General features: G+C 35.6%; 1 protein-coding gene across 2 annotated transcripts in view; it reads right to left on the bottom strand.

Annotated features, from left to right (window-relative positions):
* LOC150092985 (mucosa-associated lymphoid tissue lymphoma translocation protein 1-like) overlaps positions 1-19,843 on the bottom strand; it is a 228,003-nt gene that overhangs the window by 95,059 nt on the left and 113,101 nt on the right. For both annotated transcript variants that reach the window (XM_090413823.1, XM_090413824.1), the window contains exon 9: positions 11,811-12,014. In XM_090413823.1, coding sequence (XP_090269949.1) covers positions 11,811-12,014 — 204 coding nt within the window. The remainder of the gene's footprint in view (positions 1-11,810; positions 12,015-19,843) is intronic.

The raw sequence follows: 19,843 nt of genomic DNA, 5'->3' as shown, positions 1-19,843 counted from the left end.
TGTATTCTTATTGGATTAAACCTAAATAAAAAATGATGGTACAACATGACAGAATTTCATGCAGGCTGAGGAATCACCCGGTTAAACAAGGCTTCCATTGTTTTCACCAGGAAACCAGGGAACAGCGAAAAGTCAGCAACTGGAACAAATCTGAAAACACACCCCAACTCAACATCACCAGAGTTGAAATTTGGTGCTATCAACATAAGAAGCCTGAATGGCAAAAGAAATGGAGCTAGCTGAGGAATTGGATAAGTACCAGATGACATAATAGGGGTGACTGAAACAAAAAAGGCAAAAATTGGTGAGATCTTTCTGAGCAATAAATTCAAGATGTTATATTCAGGCAATGACAATCAAGGAAAAGAAGGAGTAGCCATAGTATTCAACACAAAATACGAGGCTCATATTCTTGAATGGCAGGCAGTGTCAAGTAGAGTGATGTGGGCAAATATGAGAATGGGGAACTGGACAATAAGACTTATTTGTGCTTATGGACTCACAGAAGGTTCTACTAAGGTAGAAGTGGAGGAATTTTTGAGGCTTCAGAGAAAGCAACTGACACAATGAAAAAGTTGGTCCTTGTTGGGGATCTAAATAGCAGAGTAAGAAATGATTGTCAGACATAAAAAATATACTCGGAAAATTTGGAGAAAAGAGCAAAGCTAATAATAATGGCAATTACTTGTTCAATTTCTGCTGGACTGGTTATTCCTAACACAATGTTTCAACATAAAAATGTGCACAAATTCACATGGGTCAGTGAATATATGACATGACTATCAACAATAACTATGTTATTGTTGATAGTCATGTTTTCTCCATGGTGCAGGAGACACCAGAGTGTACAGAAGATTTGAAATTGGAAGTGATAACCATTTAGGCTTGAGCAGGATAAAATCGAATTTCATATTGAAAAGAAGAACATGTAAGAAAGGTTTAAAGCAAATAAAAGTTGAGCAGCTCTCAGATGAGAACTGTAGACTAAAATACACAAATGTTATTCAAGAAAAAATGAAAGAGTTTGAGAGCAGGAACCAAACCTTGGAGATTCAGTGGCAAGCCCTGAAGAAAACATTGATCGATTCAGCCAGAGAGGCATGTGGTGAGGTTGTCTGTAAGAATAGAAAAATCAGAACTCCATGGTGGACACAGGAAGTTAAAGAGGCAGTGAAAGAAAAGAAGAAAGCATATCAAAAGTTTCTGGAAAATCAGTCAGCTGGTGCTCTTAGAGAATACAGAGAAAAATGTAAGAAAGCTAAACACTGTGTAAAACTAGCTAAACAAAAGTTATGGGATGACTTTGGTAAGAAGTAAATAGAAAATAAAATATCAAGAAGGTGATAAAATATTCAGGAAGTTGTTGAAGAAGCTCAGAAATGGAGGAAAGAGTGCTGTAAAAGGAATTAGAAATGATAGAGGTGATATGAAAACTGGAGAAAAAGATATCCTTGAAGTATGGAGTAATCACTTCGAAAAATTGCTAAATGGAACAAGCAGTGATGACAGCACAGTGGTAAAAAACATTGATCAGGCATGCAGTCAGGAATTCATATCTATACTTGAAGTAGAAAAAGCCATCAAAGGCCTGAAATGTGGAAAGGCAATGGGAGTAGTTGATATTCGACTAGAAATGCTCAAGTATGGAGGTATAAAATTCTTGCACTGGCTGCACTGCATAGTTCAGAAGGCCTGGACAGAGGGACTAATTTCAGATCACTGGAGTAGAGCTCTCATAGTACCGGGTTGTACTATGAGAGCTCTATATTTAAAATTACAATACAAGCGTATATGGATTGTGGAAGAGAAGCTTGGTGAAGAACAAGCTGGATTCAGGCCAAATAGAGGCCTGAATCCAGCTTGTTTTTCACCAAGCTTCTATTCCACAATCCTTCTCAGCCGTTTCTAAAGTATACTTGCATATATCTTACCAGGAACACTCAGTAGGGAAATACCTCTGTAATTCTCACATTCAGTTTTATTTACCATTTTATATATGAATGCTATGAGAGCTCTACTCCAATCATCTAAAATTAGTCCCTCTGTCAGGATCAGATTTTCACTTTACAACAGATAGTTGAGAAATCATGGGAATATAACAAAGATCTGTATTTGAGTTTTATAGATCTGGAAAAGGCATATGACAAGATGCCAAGAGAGAAGTTATTCAAAATGCTACAGTTATATGGTGTCAATGGGGCATTATAACAAGTGATACTTAGTCTTTATTTGAGTTGTAAGTCAGCAGTTAGAATTGAAGGAAGGTGGTTTAATGTTAAATCTGGTGTTAGACAAAGATGTACATTATTCCCTCTGTTATTCATTATCTATATTCTTCTGGAACTATCCAGAGGATAGCAGTTTATTGTAGTTGTACTTATTTAATTTTTTTTATCTATTTATTATTATTATTTTTTTATATATATTATTTTTATTTTTTATTATTTTTTAAAATTTTTATTTTTATTTATTTATATTTTTGTATTATTTTTTTTATTACTAGAGGTCAGGCTAGGGAAAAGGATTAACTAACTACATAGATTTAGTTTACAGGTATGCAGGGCATGAGCATGTAGCTTGTTCCATATACGCTTGTATTTTTCCGATGATGACCTCGATACAGGGGTCGAAACATCAAGTTTTATTTTTTTAGTAATTAATAAAACAATCTGTTCAACACGTGTGTTTATGTGTCTCTAAATTTACAAATATGAGTGCTGATCACCGTGTAACCTTAAAAGAAAGAATCGTCATAATCCATGGAGATGTGACCCACAAGCAGTGCAGCCTCTACGGTAAGCTAAAGATACATGTTTCCTTGTTAACGAATCGACTAGCCTTTTTAAAACGATGTAGAGACAGCAACATAATACCCAACTGCATTAAACTAAAGAAGACAGCAACATAATACCCAACTGCATTAAACTAAAGAAGAAGTTTAAATCAGCCAAAGCACTCCGTATTTATGCTCGGTTGGAAAAAGCCTTGTTACGAGAACAAATCCACGAGGCACATAAAAATCTAGCATCCACCCAAGCCTAAGTTCTACAACTTAAATTTGAGTTATCCGACTACGTTATTCCAGAAATTTGGGAGATTCGGGACAGAATCACTGACGACTCGGCCAAGCACTCATTACTGAAAAACAAAGAAAAATTAGTAATGAAATTTCAAGCCCTACAACAACAGAAAAGCACAAGACCATCAAGATACCATTACGAAAGGAACAGCAAATCATAAACCGACATCATAAGGAGCAGCCAATTGCCCACAAACAATGTTAGGAGCAATCAACCACCATCGGATCACTGCTTGGTTATCAACCAATCAAACCACAATCTCACCCAAGGTGAACTCTCGCTTCTAAAGAAAGATTTGAACTACGCCATTGCTCCGAGGTCAGTAAACAAACTTGATATCGTGTATCATATCGAGAGAGGTTTAAGATCCCTCTCCACCATTTTGGCTGATAAAATACGAATGGAAACATTGTGTATACTAAATTCAAACAAAAAACTAAGCACCAACTTAAACAAAACCGAAAATCTAGCCCTTAAATCCTTAAAAAATAACCAAGACATTATAATCACGAAAGCAGATAAAGGCAATACCACTGTCCTTTTAGACCGTACAACATACAATGAAAAAATGAACCATTTAATATCGGACCACAACACCTACCAAATGGTAAACTACAGCCCCACAAAACATAACAAAAAGAAAACAACTGAATTAATCAAATCCGTCCACACATGGCCTGAAGAAACAACAAAAAAATTAATACCGTGCCCATGCGCCCAGAATTTATGGCCTGCCAAAAATACACAAACCAGGCACACCACTTTGTCCAATTGTTGAAGGAACTGACAGCCCAAATTATCACTTAGCCAAAAAGTAGCTGCCACACTCAAGGAATTGGTAGGTCAGTCCCCTTCCTACATAAAAAATATACAACATTTCATTAATAAAATTAAAAACATTACACTCAACGACCAAGATTTATTAGTCAGCTTTGACATAACTTCCCTTTTCACCAATGTCCCAATCAATGACACGATCTTGCTCCTACGGAACATATTTCCACATGACATCACAGCCCTCTTTGCCCACGTACTCCGCCCCAGATATTTCGTGTGGCAAAACAATTTTTACCTTCAAAAAGAAGGTACAGCCATGGGCTCACCACTTTCTCCCCAATAGCTAACTTTTATATGGAAGACTTGAAACAACGTGCTCTAGAGACAGCATGTCTAAAGCCCAAAATTTGGCTCAGATACGTCGACGATATTTTCGCCATTTGGCCCCACGGCCGTGAAGCTCTAAATACTTTCCTTAGCCACCTAAACAAGCAACACAAACGTATCCAATTCACCATTGAAATGGGAAAAAACAACTCTCTTCCTTTCCTAGACACACTTGTCACATGTCTTCCCTCTGGCTGTCTCTCCTTCTCAGTTTACCGCAAACCTACACACACAGGCCAATACATACACAAAAATTCTTACCACCACCCAACACAAAAACTAGGTGTCATAAGCACCCTTAAACACAGAGCCCTAACTATTTGTTCTAATGAACAGACTCTAAACCAGGAATACAAGTTCATCAACCAAACATTTATCAAAAATGGATACAGTAAAAAAACTATTCACAAGATCCTCCATAAAGATACTGGTAAGAACAAAAAAGATTTCAAGAATGCTATTGCCATTCCTTATGTTAGAGGCATTTCTGAAAAAAATAGACAGAACACTTCGCAAATACAACATTAAAACCACCTTTAAGCCCCCAAATAAGTTAAGACACCTACTCGGTTCTTCTAAAGATCCTCTTCCACACCTAGCCCACCCAGGGGTATACAAAATACAATGCACATGCAACATACCATAGATAGGGGAAACAGGACGTACTATCCCAATCAGACAAGAGGAACACAAACGACACATTAAATACCTCCATTTTGGTAAAGTCGGCGTTTCTGACCACTCACTCCAAACATACCACAGAATTGATTGGAAAAATACCAAGTCCCTACACCGCACCAAAACCTGGTTTGAGAGAAAATTTAAAGTCATGTGAAATGCTCAAACACAACCCAAATCTCAACAAAAATGATGGCCTAACCATTTCAAGAATGTGGATGCCCATCTACAACCTGTATAACAACCTAAACTTGCCATAGAAAAATCCCACCTGGTGAAGACAACCTGGTGAAGTGTTTGTAACATTCAACAGCAACTGAAAGAAATCATACTATAACAATCAGAACTATCCGAAGAATATTAATACATGAGGACTTTAGCAGTTTATTGTCGTTGTACTTATTTATTTTATTTTTTTTATCTATTTATTATTATTTTTTTATATATATTATTTTTTATTTTTTATTATTTTTTATTTTTTATTATTTTTTTTAAATTGTTTAATTTAAATTTTTTTTATTTTTATTTATTTATATTTTTTTATTATTATTTTTATCACTAGAGGTCAAGCTAGGGAAAAGGATTAACTAACTACGTAGATTTAGTTTACCGGTATACAGAGCATGAGCATGTAGCTTGTTCCATATACGCTTGTATTCTTCCGATGATGACCTCGATACAGGGGTCGAAACGTCAAGTTTTATTTTATTAGTAATTAATAAAATAATCTGTTCAACACGTGTGTTTTTGTGTCCCTAAATTTACAAATATGAGTGCTGATCACCGCGTAACCTTAAAAGAAAGAACTACAGGGTGTTCGGGATAAATTTGACATATTTATAATTAATTATATTTTTCCGTAAGTTACATGTATTAACACACACTTCTCTTCATTTAAAAGTTTGGACCCTTCTTCATTCATATACAAGATGTCAGAAAGGATGGATAGCTGGAACCCACCTGAATCATGGAAGAGAATAACTTGTATCATGATGATTCGTGCCCGCCATCAAAATAAGGATATTACGACTGCTGCCCAATGCTCCCTGAATACAGTAAAAACAATCAGGCATGAACTAGAGACTTGCAATGGTGACTACGAGGATGTAGCAAGAAGAAAGATCCCTAGCAGACGATCTGATTGCGTTCGTACAGCAGAATTCCTCGCAAATCTGCAGGAACAGGTGTTGAAGAACCCTGGCATTGGAATTCGGGCTTTGTTCGTGGAGTTGCTAACTGTAGTCAAGCCCTGGATAACAAGGGTAGCCAATGGTAGGCCGTATGTATGGCAGCAGGATTCGGCCCCTTGCCACACCTCTGGGAAAAGTCAAAAATGGTTGTCTGAAAATTTCTACGACTTCACCAGTCCAAATGTTTGGCCTCCAAACTCCCCAGACCTTAACCCCATGCATTATTTTGTATGGGGCGCAATTGAAAAAGACACCAATCGCACTTCCAGTAATACAAAAGCCCAGTTAATGGATAAAATTAAAACAGTTTTTGCGGCCCTTCCCAGGGAGACTGTAGCATCAGCTTGTTCGAGGTTCCGAAGCAGAATTGAAGCTGTGATCGATGCTAATGGTGGTTATTTTGAGTAAATCTTGTTGATAGTATTGTAATTAACTCTGCCTGTAATGTTTTTTTGTCAATTCATTAAATTTAATAGATACAAAGAAGATTTTCTTTTTCCTTACGAAACTGTCAAATTTATCCCGAACACCCTGTATATGAATCATATTATGAAGGAAAGTGGTATTAAACTTGATATCAAAATTGGAGATGTTAATCTCAGTTCTTTTGCTTTATGTGGATGATGTTATATTTCTAAATAAATCTGCTACAAGTTTGAAGATTCCTCTGACTAAAGTGAATAATTGTTGTAATAGATATGGTATGAAGGTCAGCATTAAAAAGACAATGAAAACAGGCAGAAACATTGAAAATACCAACTCTATTGTGAATGGAGAAGCTATAGAACAAGTAAAACATTTCAGCTATTTAGACACAATTTTTAGTGAAGATGGTAAATTAAATATGGAAATAGACAACACAATCAACAAAGCTGGTATAGTAGGAAGTCAACTGAATAAATTTATATGGAATAAGAGAGAAATTAGTCAAAACACTAAACTAGCTGTATACAAGGCAATGTTCAAACCAGTTTTAACTTGTGGATCTGAGAGTCCTGAGAAAGATTAGGGACATGAACAGATGGCATCAATGGCAATATGATATTAAAATCGAGGAATTAGGAAAGAACTTGACATTGTTAGCATCTAGAAATATGTTAGCAGAGCTAATCTCAGGTGGAATGGTCACTTAAATAGAATGGGGTAGGAAAGATTAGCAAAACAAGCGTTCTCTGCCTGGTTGGTAGGAAGACCAAGATATGATTATTATTATTTGACACCTCCAGGGAGTCCAAAGACTCATCGAGGGAGAGTGTGCCAACAGTATTGAACGATTGATCCTCTTCCAACTACTAACTATATAGGTGGATTGATACAGTAAAAAGTGTCTTAGAAGATAGAAATATAAGATCTGATAATGTTGGAGTCTTGATAGGTAACAGACTGATTTTGAGGAAAATTGTAGATAGAAAGTTAGTAATGATGTAATTTTTTATGTAGTACTATCATATGATTGATATACACCCTTGAGGGTATATATCAGGAATTTGATGATGATGATGATATTATTATATGTTAGTTTTTTAATGACTTGATGATTTTTTTAAGAATAATTGTTTTTAAATCCAATAAACGGTTAATACATGTATAAAACTTTTAAATAAAAAAAATAATATTTACATGAAAAATTCGATGCATAATTCATGCATCTTATAGTGTGAAGAATTTTCTTTTTCAAAAAAACTGACATAAAAAATGGATCTTTTTTGTTGTTCCTACACAAACACATAAGTAAGAAAGATTAAAAATAAAAATAATTAATTGAAGGAAGTTTCTGTTATAAAAAATACAGTTTATGTTTTTTAAGCAATGCGATATTTATTCTGAACCTCCTAACTCAATTATTAGTACTAATAAACTTTGTAGAGAAAGACCAAAGTCAGAATCCTATCTAGGACACAAGGGACTTTAGTATTTTTGATTTGTCGGTTGCAGAAATTGGTTGATAGGTGGAAAAGGGGAGATATGATTGAGACATTCTAATTGCTGAAGGGGTTTCTATAGGATTAATTCAGAGGATATTTTTGAGATCAGGACTGGTGGTAGGAGAACTAGGGGATATCTATGGAAGCTGGGCAAGAGTGTGGTTAGCAAGGGTGTTAGAGCTGGTTTCTTTACTTTTAGAGTGGTAAATGAGTGGAATAAGCTGCCAGAGTCTGTTGTGGGTGCTATGACAGTGAATGAGTTCAAGGCAAGGTATGATAGATACTATGAGAATGTCAAATAGTTGTATGGACATGATGTTTAGGGCCTCCCTCGATGAGTCTAAGGATTCCCTAGACTCGTCCGTAATAATAGTAATAATAATAATAATAGTAATAGGATGGAAAAGAGGGATTAGCCATAGTATTCAACACAAAATACGAGGCTAATATTCTTGAATGGCAGTCAGTCTCAAGTAGAGTAATGTGGGCAAATATGAGAATGGGGAACTGGACAATGAGACTTATTTGTGCCTATGATCCCATTCTACTAAGGTAGAAGTGGAGGAATTTTTTGAGGCTTTAGAAAAAGCTACTGACAAAATGAAAAAGGAAAAGTTGGTCCTTCTTGGGGATCTAAATAGCAGAGTAGGAAATGATTGAGAGACATACAAAAATATTTTGGGAAAATCTGGAGAAAAGAGCAAAGCTAATAATAATGGCAAATATCTGTTGGATTTCTGCTCAGGACATGAACTGGTTATTACTAACACCATGTTTTCCAACATAAAAATGTGCATAAATTCACATGGAGAGAAGAGGCAAGGAATAAGAAAAGTCTCATTGACTATGTTATTGTTGATAGTGATGTTTTCTCCCTGGTGCACGATATCAGAGTGTACAGAGGATTTGAAATTGGAAGTGATCACTATTTAGTCTTGAGCAGGATAAAATTGAATTTCATATTGAAAAGAATAACATGTAAGAAAGTTTTAAAGCAAATAAAAGTTGAGCAGCTCTCAGATGAGAACTGTAGACTAAAATACATAAAGATTATTGAAAAAAAAATGAAAGAGTTTGATAACAGGAATCAAATCTTGGAGATTCAGTGGCAAGCCTTGAAGAAAGCCCTGATTGATTTCAGCTAGAGAGGCATGTGGTGAAGTTGTCTGCAAGGACAGAAAAATTAGAACTCCATGGGTGGACACAGGAAGTTAAAGAGGCAGTGAAGGAAAAGAAGAAAGTATATCAAAAGTTCCTGGCAAATAAATCAGCTTGTGCTCTTAGAGAATACAGAGACAAATGTAAGAAAGCTAAACACTGTGCAAAACTGGCTAAACAAAAGTCATAGGAGGACTTTGGCAAGAATATAGAAAATAAATATCAAGAAGGTGGCAAAATATTCTGGAGGTTGTTGAAGAAGCTTAGGAATGGAGGAAAGAGTGCTGTAAAAGGACTTAGAAATCATAAAGGTTACATGAAAATGGGAGAAAAAGATATCCTCGAAGTATGGAGTAATTACTTTGAAAAACTGCTAAATGAAACAAGCAGTGATGAAAGCACAGTGGTAAAAAACACTGACCAGGCATGCAGTCAGGAATACATATCCATACTTGAAGTAGAAAAGCCATCAAAAGGCTTGAAATGTGGAAAGGCAGCAGGAGTAGATGATATTTGACCAGAAATGCTGAAGTATGGTGGTATAAAAGTCTTACAGTGGCTGCACTGCATAGTTCAGAAAGCCTGGACAGAGGGACGAATTCCCGATGATTGGAGTAGAGCTCTAATAGTACCCATATATAAAAAGGGAAATAAAACTGAATGTGAGAATTACAGATGTATTTCCCTACTGAGTGTTCCTGGCAAGATCTATGCAAGGATACTTGAGAAACGGTTGAGAAGAATTGTGGAAGAAAAGCTGGGTGAAGAACAAAGACTAGAGACTGCAGATATGAGAGTCCTGAGAAAGATTATAGGTGTGAACAGATAGCATCAATGGCGATATCATATTAAAAACGAGGATATTAGGAAAGAACTAATCTCAGGTGGTATGGTCACTTAAACAGAATGGGCGAAGAAAGATTAGCAAAACAAGTTTTCTCTGCCAGGTTGGCAGGAAAGCGACCCAGAGAAAAACCAAGATATAGGTGGATTGATACAGTACAAAGTGCCTTAGACGATAGAAATATATAAGATCTGATAATGTTGGAGTCTTGACAAGTAATAGACTGATTTGGAGGAAAATTGTAAATAGGAAGTTAGTAATGATGTTATTTTTTTCATGTAGTACTATCATATCCTGTACACCCCTTGAGGGTACATGGCAGGAATTTGATGATGATGATGATAGTAATAGGATTTTTCAATCATGTCACATTTGGGGAATTCATGGTTTTAGTGAGAATTGTTGTCTTTTCTCACATGATGACATGAATTGGATTGGGATGGAATTAGCAGTAGCCCATTTAACTAGAGCTGTGGAATGATGACATCATCATTGATATTATCCCTCTTGCTGTTCAAATGGATAGGTAACCTGCCTCTGTTCTACCCAGCCTGGAACTGAAGGTAAATTATCCATCTAGTGGAGGAATAAGAGTTCTGCCTTTTCTCAGTTTTTAATTCTGGCACAACCAAAACACCCAGTGTTAAAGAATCCACATAACTGACAGACATAAGAGACTATCCAGATAGGATATACCATCCTATCATAGAATGAATCAGGAAGCTAGTTACTTGGTTGTGACAGGTCAGCATGGCATCTGCTGCTTGACCATGTACTACTCAATATAATGGCCCACTTACATCATATAATTGTAGTGTCCTGAATGCTTTTCTCTTGGTGCTTTGTCATATGTCTTTTCCCAGATCTACAAAACTTACATACTGACTCTTGCTGTATAACTGTAGTATTTAGAATGCTTTTATCTTGGTCCCTTTATCATATGTCTTTTCCAGATCTATAAAACTTGCATCTAGATACTTGTTATATTCCAATGATTTCTCAATTATTTGTCTTTTAAAGTGAAAATATCATCTGACCCTCTATTTGCCCTTTGCACCACTTCTATAAATCTTACCTGGGATACTCAATTATGTCACATTTGGGAAATTCATGGTTTTAATGAGAATTGTTGTCTTTTCTCACATGATGACATGAATCAGATTGGGAGGGGATTAGCAGTAGCCCATTCAACTAGAGCTGTGGAATGACATCATCTTTGATATTATCCCTCTTGCTGTTCCAAAGGATAGGTAACCTGCCTCTGTTCTACCCAGCCTACACTGTTCTGCTTCAGAATATGTCCAAGAGACAGCTCTATAGTCAACTGTCTCCATTCCAATAGATAGTAGACACTGTTAGGAAGCTTCCCCACTGGAGTACCATTGAGTCTGGTCAGAATCCCTCTTAGTCTAGTTCCTCAGTACAGACCTGTCTGGCTCGGGAGGCCCTGCTGGTAGAATACACTACCACCAGCAAAGCTCAATACATCCTTGAAACAGGCAAGCCCCCTTCATCACATCAAGGTGAGGATCCCAACAAAGGGGCATGTCACCTTTATTATCTCTAATTCCGTTTACAGTATTCTTTCTTCCATTTATAAGTTTTTTTTTCAACAGTGTCCACAACATTTTCCCACCTTCCTCATATTTATCTTCTACATTCTGTAAAATAATTTTCCATTATTGTCACAACATAAGATGCAAATAGTCATATACAAATATTCATGTGTTTTATATATATATATATATATATATATATTTAAAATACCTACCGTATACTCCCTCTTGAAGAAAACAGCAAAAGAGTTTCACAACATTCCTCATTTCGGTTAGAGTAAGATTTGAAAATGCTAAAATTCGAAAGCCAGAGGACTTCAATTTATGACTTAGGGTTTTCACATCATTGGGTGGCATGACTAGATCATCTAAATTGTTGTAAATGTAATTTCCAATAAGTAGAGCCACTTTGTCTTGAGCTAAAATGTGAGAGATCAAATAAGAATGCTGTTTTAAATCAGTAATTTTTTAAAAGATCACTGTCCATATATCGAGTCAAATCTATTTGAACATGCCTAAACTGTGGTATTTGAGACTCATGAATTATCAAAGAATGAGTAAGTCAGATCCATAAGTAAAAATTGGTTTCAACACTTGCATACTGCTAATTTAGTGTTTTGACTAATTTCTCACATATTGCATATAAATTTGTACAACTGCCTCTCCACAATAATAGTCTTACTTATTCTGTTATCCATTTCTATATTTAAAAAAAAAAAAAAAATACACATAATCATAGTAAGCATCATCAGTATGGAATAAGAACTAGGAAATTAACATTCAAAATGTTACTGCATGCATGTTAGGTATTAGTATAATGCGCTACTGGAAAATTTACATTTATTCATTTATATGCAATTTAAAGGTTTGTATTTGAAGGCATTTCCACATAACAACTTGATATCTACCAAAGGTCAATTTTATTAAAAAGAAAAAAATATGGGAGTTCTGAAGAACCTCTCAGTAGCATTTGGAGAATACCAATTCTTTAGCCATAAGAAAATGGTACCTGCCATATGTTGGAGTTAGCAAAGGGGGTATGCCTGAAGTTCTCAATGTTGAATAAAAGAAGTATTACAACTGAGTGGGAAAGTGACTACAAGAATGTCCAACATCTAAGCTTGTCAACTATAAAGGTTATAACCAGGACTCTTTTTCAGCTGAAACGGTCCGGAACACATTCCGCTAAACTTTTAGGACTTTAATGGTCCCTAAACACATATTTTATAAGTATTTCAAAACTAGGACTGCCTCCATTTTAAATTCTCAGGTATGGTCATTGACTATGTAGTTCAAGAGTCATCTTTGGTTCACTGTTGACGCTGAACCTCAAAGTTTTCGATTAGAATCGATAGTCGGTCAGAAATTACAGTAGTTACTGGAAGCGGAACTGCTATGTGAAGAATATACATATAAGCAGATGTTCTCTATGCAATTAGAGTCGCACTTTTACAATGTGAATGAGTGAGGTTAACGTGTTTCATGGACGTTTCACCAGTTATTTTACTATTCACTGATAAATAGTAAAATAACACAATTTTTCTCTTCCGCTCCTGCAACTAAAAAGTTAAAGCTCGAGAACAGTAAGTGTAGTGATAGGGCAAAAACAGACCCGATGGACAATGATACAAAAACTGGAGGGATAAAACACGTGGCTCCTATGATTGCTACAATGACGACTATGATGAGTAAAGACACACAAGAAGATCTGCCCGACTGCTGGACTCTAGACCAAAAAGCTGATTTTTGCAACAAAAATGAATGGATGTTAGTGGAGAATAAAAACATTCACTGTAAAATATGTAAGGAAGTCGCAAGTCTGGGAGTATAAAGGAATAAGCAAGGTATGAATATTTCAAAGCCATGGGCAAATATTCAAATTTCTCATTATGATAGGAATAAAGAGAAAATGACTTCACTACGTTAAAAAATTCACGATCATAAGAACAGTTCAGCTCACATTGCTGCCGCTAAAATTATAGAATCTGCAAAAGAAGGAAAACTGGAGGCAGCTTATTCAAAAGCATTTGAACATGAGAAAGAAGTCACTTGTAAAATCTTCAGAACAGCATATAAAGTTTCAAAGAAACCCAGGCTTTCAATGACTTTGAATCAGAAATCGACCTCCAAGAATTGAATGACAGTGACATGGGTCGAATTCTACATTCTACAAATGCTTGTATCAATATAACAAATCATGTTGGATCTGAAATGAAAAAAAAAATAATAGAGTCAAACTGTGAGATTTTCCTTTTGATTGACGAAAACTCCACTATTAGCCAGTTGTCCTCATTAATAATATATGTACGCACAATGTTACCTGATATGGAGCAACACACAAATATTTTTATTGACATTGTAGAGTTAGAAAATGTATCTGCACAAGGTATTTTCTACAGCTTGATGAATATCCTTAATGAACTGGGGTTTCATGATGATTATTTGAAGAAAAATCTTGTTGCCATTGCCTGTGATGGAGCAGCTATGATGTTGGGTATGAAAAAAGGAGTAGTGGCTTTGATTAAGGAACGTTATCCTCAAATTTTGGTTTGGCATTGTGCCAACCATAGACCCGAGCTCTCTGTTGGTGATGTTGTAAAAAAAGACTTCCCAGAGCAAATCAACTACTTCAAGTCATTTCTTGACAAACTTTACTGTCTCTATCACCAGTTACCCAAAAATGTCAGAGAACTAGGCAAAGTAGCTGAAGATCTTGACAAGGAAATCTTCAAAATTGGAAGAGTTTTAAGTAACGTTGGGCGGCTTCTAGTTTTAGAAGTGTTTCTGCAGTGTAGAAAGATTATGAAGCACTTGTGGCTCATTTTACAGTAGCAAAATAAGATGAAAACAGAGACAAGTCTGAAAGAGTAATGTGCGAAGGCCTTTTGAAGAAAATAACAAGTGGTGATTTTGTTTTAGATCTTGGATTGATGTATGATGCTCTCCAAGAATTGTCAGAGCTTAGTATTGAATTGCACTCTACAAAGCTCAAAACAGTATATCAAAGCAGATTCGGCTGTTTGAAGACAGGAAAGTCAATGGCAGGCCTTTTTATTGTGAAGCTGTAAAAGCAGTTGAAAATCTGATCTTTAAAGGAGTGACTTTGGAGAAGAGGGTAACCAGTCGATCAACAAATGTGAATCGTTCTCTTGATCCTACAAAATTTTATGACTGCTTGAAACAACGAATGGAAAATCGCCTTCTATCTGCAGAAGAGATGCAAATTTCAGAATGGACAAAAGCGTTGTATCCAGAATGTTGGTCAGACAGTGCTGAAAGGAATGTTACTTTCAGTGAGATTGAAGTGGAGAGTTTGTGTAAGAGGCTAAGAATTACAGAACGACAGGTTGTTAGAGGTTTTCATGAATTCCTGACAGAGAAGAAAATGCCTGCTGCACTATTGCAGTTGATAAACACTATCAACAGCATCCCCGTTGCTACTGCTGAATATGAGCGTGGCTTTTCCCAGATGAACCTGACAAGAGCTTCTCTACAAATGAAGACCGTGAGTACACTGATGTTCATCAAGCTGGTTGGACCTCCTCTGCCTGTTTTTCAACCCTTACCATATGTCAATTCCTGGTTCCTGAAAGGCAGACATCTAGCAACAGACAAGAAGAGTAAGGAACGAACTCGTGAGGATGGCAACGCCAGTGTGATGAGCCTAATTTGGAAGCTATTCTGAAAATTTTAAACTTTTTTTTTTTAAACTTTTTTTCACCTTTGCTTTAATGTTTAATGATTTATTTCCGTTTGATATATATAATATCCATTTTGTCAAAAGTAAAAGAATGAGAGCTTCAAAGGCCTGGTATGTTTTGATTTTCTTGTGTTATGAGATGAGATGGTAGAGTTTCGGTAAACTTATATTTAGAAAAAAAGCCCTGGTTATAACCGTTCAATGATAGTACCATGGATGGGCTTTTTCAACCTACTTCAACCCACTAATATGCATAGTAGTAGTCTCACATTGAATAACACAATTCATCTATTGCCTAAATGCAAATCCTCAGAAAAGAAGATATTACTGACTCTTGTTAGTAACGTCTAAATGAAACAGTTTTCAAGGGGGCTGGTGCACTGAGGAATAAAAAATATAACAACCTAAGAATGAATGATAAATCCAAAAAAATTAGTCAACTATGTTGATCAATCCATGGTATATCCTTGAATGGTTACAAATTTGTAGGTGACAAGCTTAGGTGTTGGACATTATTCATGACTTTCCTACTGAATTAGTCACCTCTCAAGAATTAAAAATGATTACTATTACTCTACTTAATTTTTCATCATCATCAAACAACTGAATATTTCCTTTCAGGCTATTTCCTATATCATTTATGTACAAATTAAACAGTAGTAGCAGTGAACCTTGCGGCACACTACTAGTCACCAGCTTTTGCCTAGATCGTGCTTTCCATATACCACTTTCTGATATCTGTCCAGAAGTCACCCTCTTATCCACATAATCAGCGAAATGCCTTTGCAAAATCCAGTAGAATCATTGTGTAGCCATTGGTGAGTTTATTAAACTCAGCTGTTACTCTATTATGAAAAAGTTAGTAAATTACTAAGGCATGACCAACACTTCACAAAGCCATGTTGTTTCTATATATTCTTACCCATCCATTCTTGAATTCTATTTTTGACCAATTTATCCAGTACTTTTACCACCACTCCTGAGATAGCTGATTGGTCTATGATTTGCTACTACAGCCTTAAAACTCCTGTTCTACGGGAAGTTTCGCAATGGGAAGTAGCAAAACTTCCTGTTGACGTGGGATGACCACTTTCTTATTAGGGGCTTCAAAGAACTTTAAAAAGTTCCTTGACTGGTCTCTACAGTGGGTTTCTAGATGATTATCTAAACCTTAGTCCATAGACAATACTAATATTTGATAGGCTGACAATCTTTTGAGAATGTTAAAAAAAAAATAAATTACAACTTTGTATAAATGTACATATTCTTAAGATTTGTGTGTGTATATATGTATATATTCATATAGTAGTGAACTCTGTTATCTGAATTGGCATCTTTAAATAGGAGGTTTTTTTTTTTTTGCATATTAGAAGCCCTAGAACAGACATGGGCAACCTTTCCTAGTTCGGGAGCCAAATTATCATTCTGTCTCTGAGTCAAGGGCCAGACCAAATTATTAAATAAAATAAATTAATATTAAATGAATTAAGTTGCTACTTCATATTTCATTTACTTATAATATAATGCTTTGGTATAAAGCTCTACATAAATTTTATAATATAATGAACGACATAACAATTTAATGTGAAGATTGGCCTTGTACTTCAACTACGAGACTATCAATATTGACGTTAATATTACTTAAGGATAATCGCATAGAATTTTCGAGGTTTTTATCCGTTATTCTTGTCCGAATTTTTGATTTATTGTATTTCATCCTCGAAAAAAACTGTTCACACATATATGTGCTGCCGAAAAGACAAATGATTTTTCTTAAAAAGGCGTGTAAATTTCTATATTTTTCTTCACCAAATAAAATTTATAAAAATCCGTCAAAGCAATGCTGTTAAATTGTGATTTTACCACTAAATCTACCTGAAGCTCAATAAGTTCCATCTGTAAGTTTTCTGGCACATCAGCATCCATCGGACGAGCAAATATAGTGAATGTGGAGTCTTTGTTTTTGAGGTCGGCAAACCTTGCATCAAATTGCTCTAGTTCAGTTCATCTCCATAACAATTATAAGGGATATTTTTATGAGTTGCTAGAGTAGGAAAATGATAACAATTTTAGCTCTTATCTGACTTTCCAACAATCTCAGTTTATTACAAAAAGCTTTGACATGTCCATGCAGTTCGTGGACCAATTGTCCTTGTTTTTGCAATTTAAGATTCAGTTCGTTTAGATATCCGGTGACATCTACAACGACTGCTAAACCACACAATCACTCCTTTTTTACTTGGTTAATTGTGTTTCCTTTTATGTCCATAAAATCTGCAACGTCTTGTCTCAGATCATAAAATCATTTTAACATTTTACCTTTACTCAACCACCTCACCTCACAATAATAAGACACATCTTCATAATCCGAAAATAGGTCTGACAAATACTCCTTAAATTGGCGGTGATTAAGTGCACATGACTTAATAAAGTTAATACTGGTTACTACAACTTCCATAACATTTGTGAATTTAATCGATTTTGCACACGGATTTTGTTTTGTTGGTGGATAATGCAGTAAAAATTTGTTAAATTTTCCAGATGGATCTGCAGTTCTATTGCTCTTTCATGAACTATTCCAATAAATCCCTTCTGTGCACCAACCATTGCAGGGGCTCCATCAGTGTATATGCCAGATAGTGAACTCCATTTAAGCCCAAATCTCTCGAAGACTGTGTCAAATATATCTTCACCGGTAGTTGTTCCTTTTAGCGATCGAAGCGCCAATAATTCTTCTGTGATGTTGAAATCTGCATCAACTCCTCGAATAAATATTGCTAGTTGTGCTGTATCGGAGGCATCGGTGCTGTCATCCAAAGCAACTGAAAATGCTTCCAATCTAGCAATCTTCTCTTTTAAACTTTTTTTGATATCATCAGCCATAATTAATATCCGTCGGCCAACAGTACGTCTCGACAAACGAATATTCTCGAAGTCTTTTTTCTTTTCAGGACATATTATACTTGCAACATCCAGCAGACAATCTTTGATAAATTTTCCTTCACAAAATGACTTAGAATGCTTAGCGATTTTTTCACGCTGGCTTTGACAATGCTGTGTTCTTTGCTTGTTGAACATTTGCTGCTGGGTATCCAAGTTCTTCTTCAACTTCTGTATTTCATCTTTTCGTAGTTGTCCATCAATTTCTGGGTGATCCACATGTCTCGAAGTAAAGTGTCTCTTCAAGTTGTATTCTTTGTTGACGGATACGGATTCGTTGCACAGCAAACATACAGGCAAACCTTTATTCAGAATAAAACAATAATCCTCTGTCCAGTTGTCTTGAAATTAATGATTCTCTGCATCTAGTTTTTCTTTTTTTTGCAATAACCACTTACATTGTCCAAAATTTATAAGCGATATTCAGAACTGTCAAACAAAACTATCTTCTACACTGCAGCCACTGAACAGAACACAACATCAAAGCAGGCACCGAACAGAACATAATATCAATGCAGGCACTGAACAAAGCATAACACCAATGCAAGTACTGAACTGAAACGTTGTAACACGTTCACACACGCCGCTGGTCAAAGTGAGAAAGAGACCTTGGTAGAGAAAACAGTGTGTTTTGCGCAAGTCATATGACGTCAGCTTAATGTGAGTTAGTAGAACACACCACGTTTTCTCCCACCATGAATCAGACAAACTTCAGAAATAGATTAGGGCCGGGGATTGCCCATATGTGCCTTAGAATAACACTTTCCCGCAATGCACAAGTTCACACTCTTGTGAATAGCAAGAAATGGTTGTGTCATGAATTTCATTAAAATCTATTATTTTATAGACTAATAGTTTTATTAAAAAAAGATGCCTGAACTGTACTTCTAGTTGGAATGTGACATATTAGCTTTTATAATTAATATAGAGTACTTGGAGCATCAAAAAATGTGCACATACAAAGGAAACTGAGGTGGGAAAAAAAAATTACTTCCACCTTTTTGCATTTTGATGAAGTAACAAAACTTCCCATTTCAATAAAATTTTCTGTTTCATAATGCAAACCAGAGTATGCACTAGAATCCAGAAGACTAGTACATGATTTATTTAAGAGCATATCAACATCTGGATATGTAAAGAGCTGAGATTAACATCTCCAATTTTGAATCGGGTTTAATTCAACTTTCTTCATGTGATCTATGCAGATGATAAATAAGAGTAAAAATAGTCTGCACCCTTGTCCTACATCTGATTTTACATCAAACCATTTTTCTGTATACCCCCTTCAATTCTAACTACACTTTTTCAGATGATGACAACATAGATGGCAACACTACTGGCACGATTTTTTTTTTTCCTAAGTTGGTACATCTGTCATAAGCATCCATGTGAAATTGCAAGTCATTCTACCAAGTAATTTGTTTTATACAGCTGTCTGAAGCAAAAGTGTTGTCTGTATCATTTGAAATGGATAAAATTGAGTATCATGCCATCATAAAATTCTAGGTTTAACACCAAAAGAAATTCATTCGGAGTTCATAAAAGTTTATGGGCACTCTTCTCCTTCATTTTTTCAACAATTAAGAAATGGGCTGCAGAGTTTAAACA

The sequence above is a fragment of the Typopeltis vanoorti genome, chromosome 24 (assembly GCF_054136105.1).
Source record: "Typopeltis vanoorti isolate ZY-2024b chromosome 24, IOZ_Tvanoo_1.0, whole genome shotgun sequence".
Taxonomy (NCBI): domain Eukaryota; kingdom Metazoa; phylum Arthropoda; class Arachnida; order Uropygi; family Thelyphonidae; genus Typopeltis; species Typopeltis vanoorti.
The sequence above is the reverse complement of the archived record's forward strand: the minus strand, read 5'-3'. Positions and strand labels throughout refer to the sequence as shown.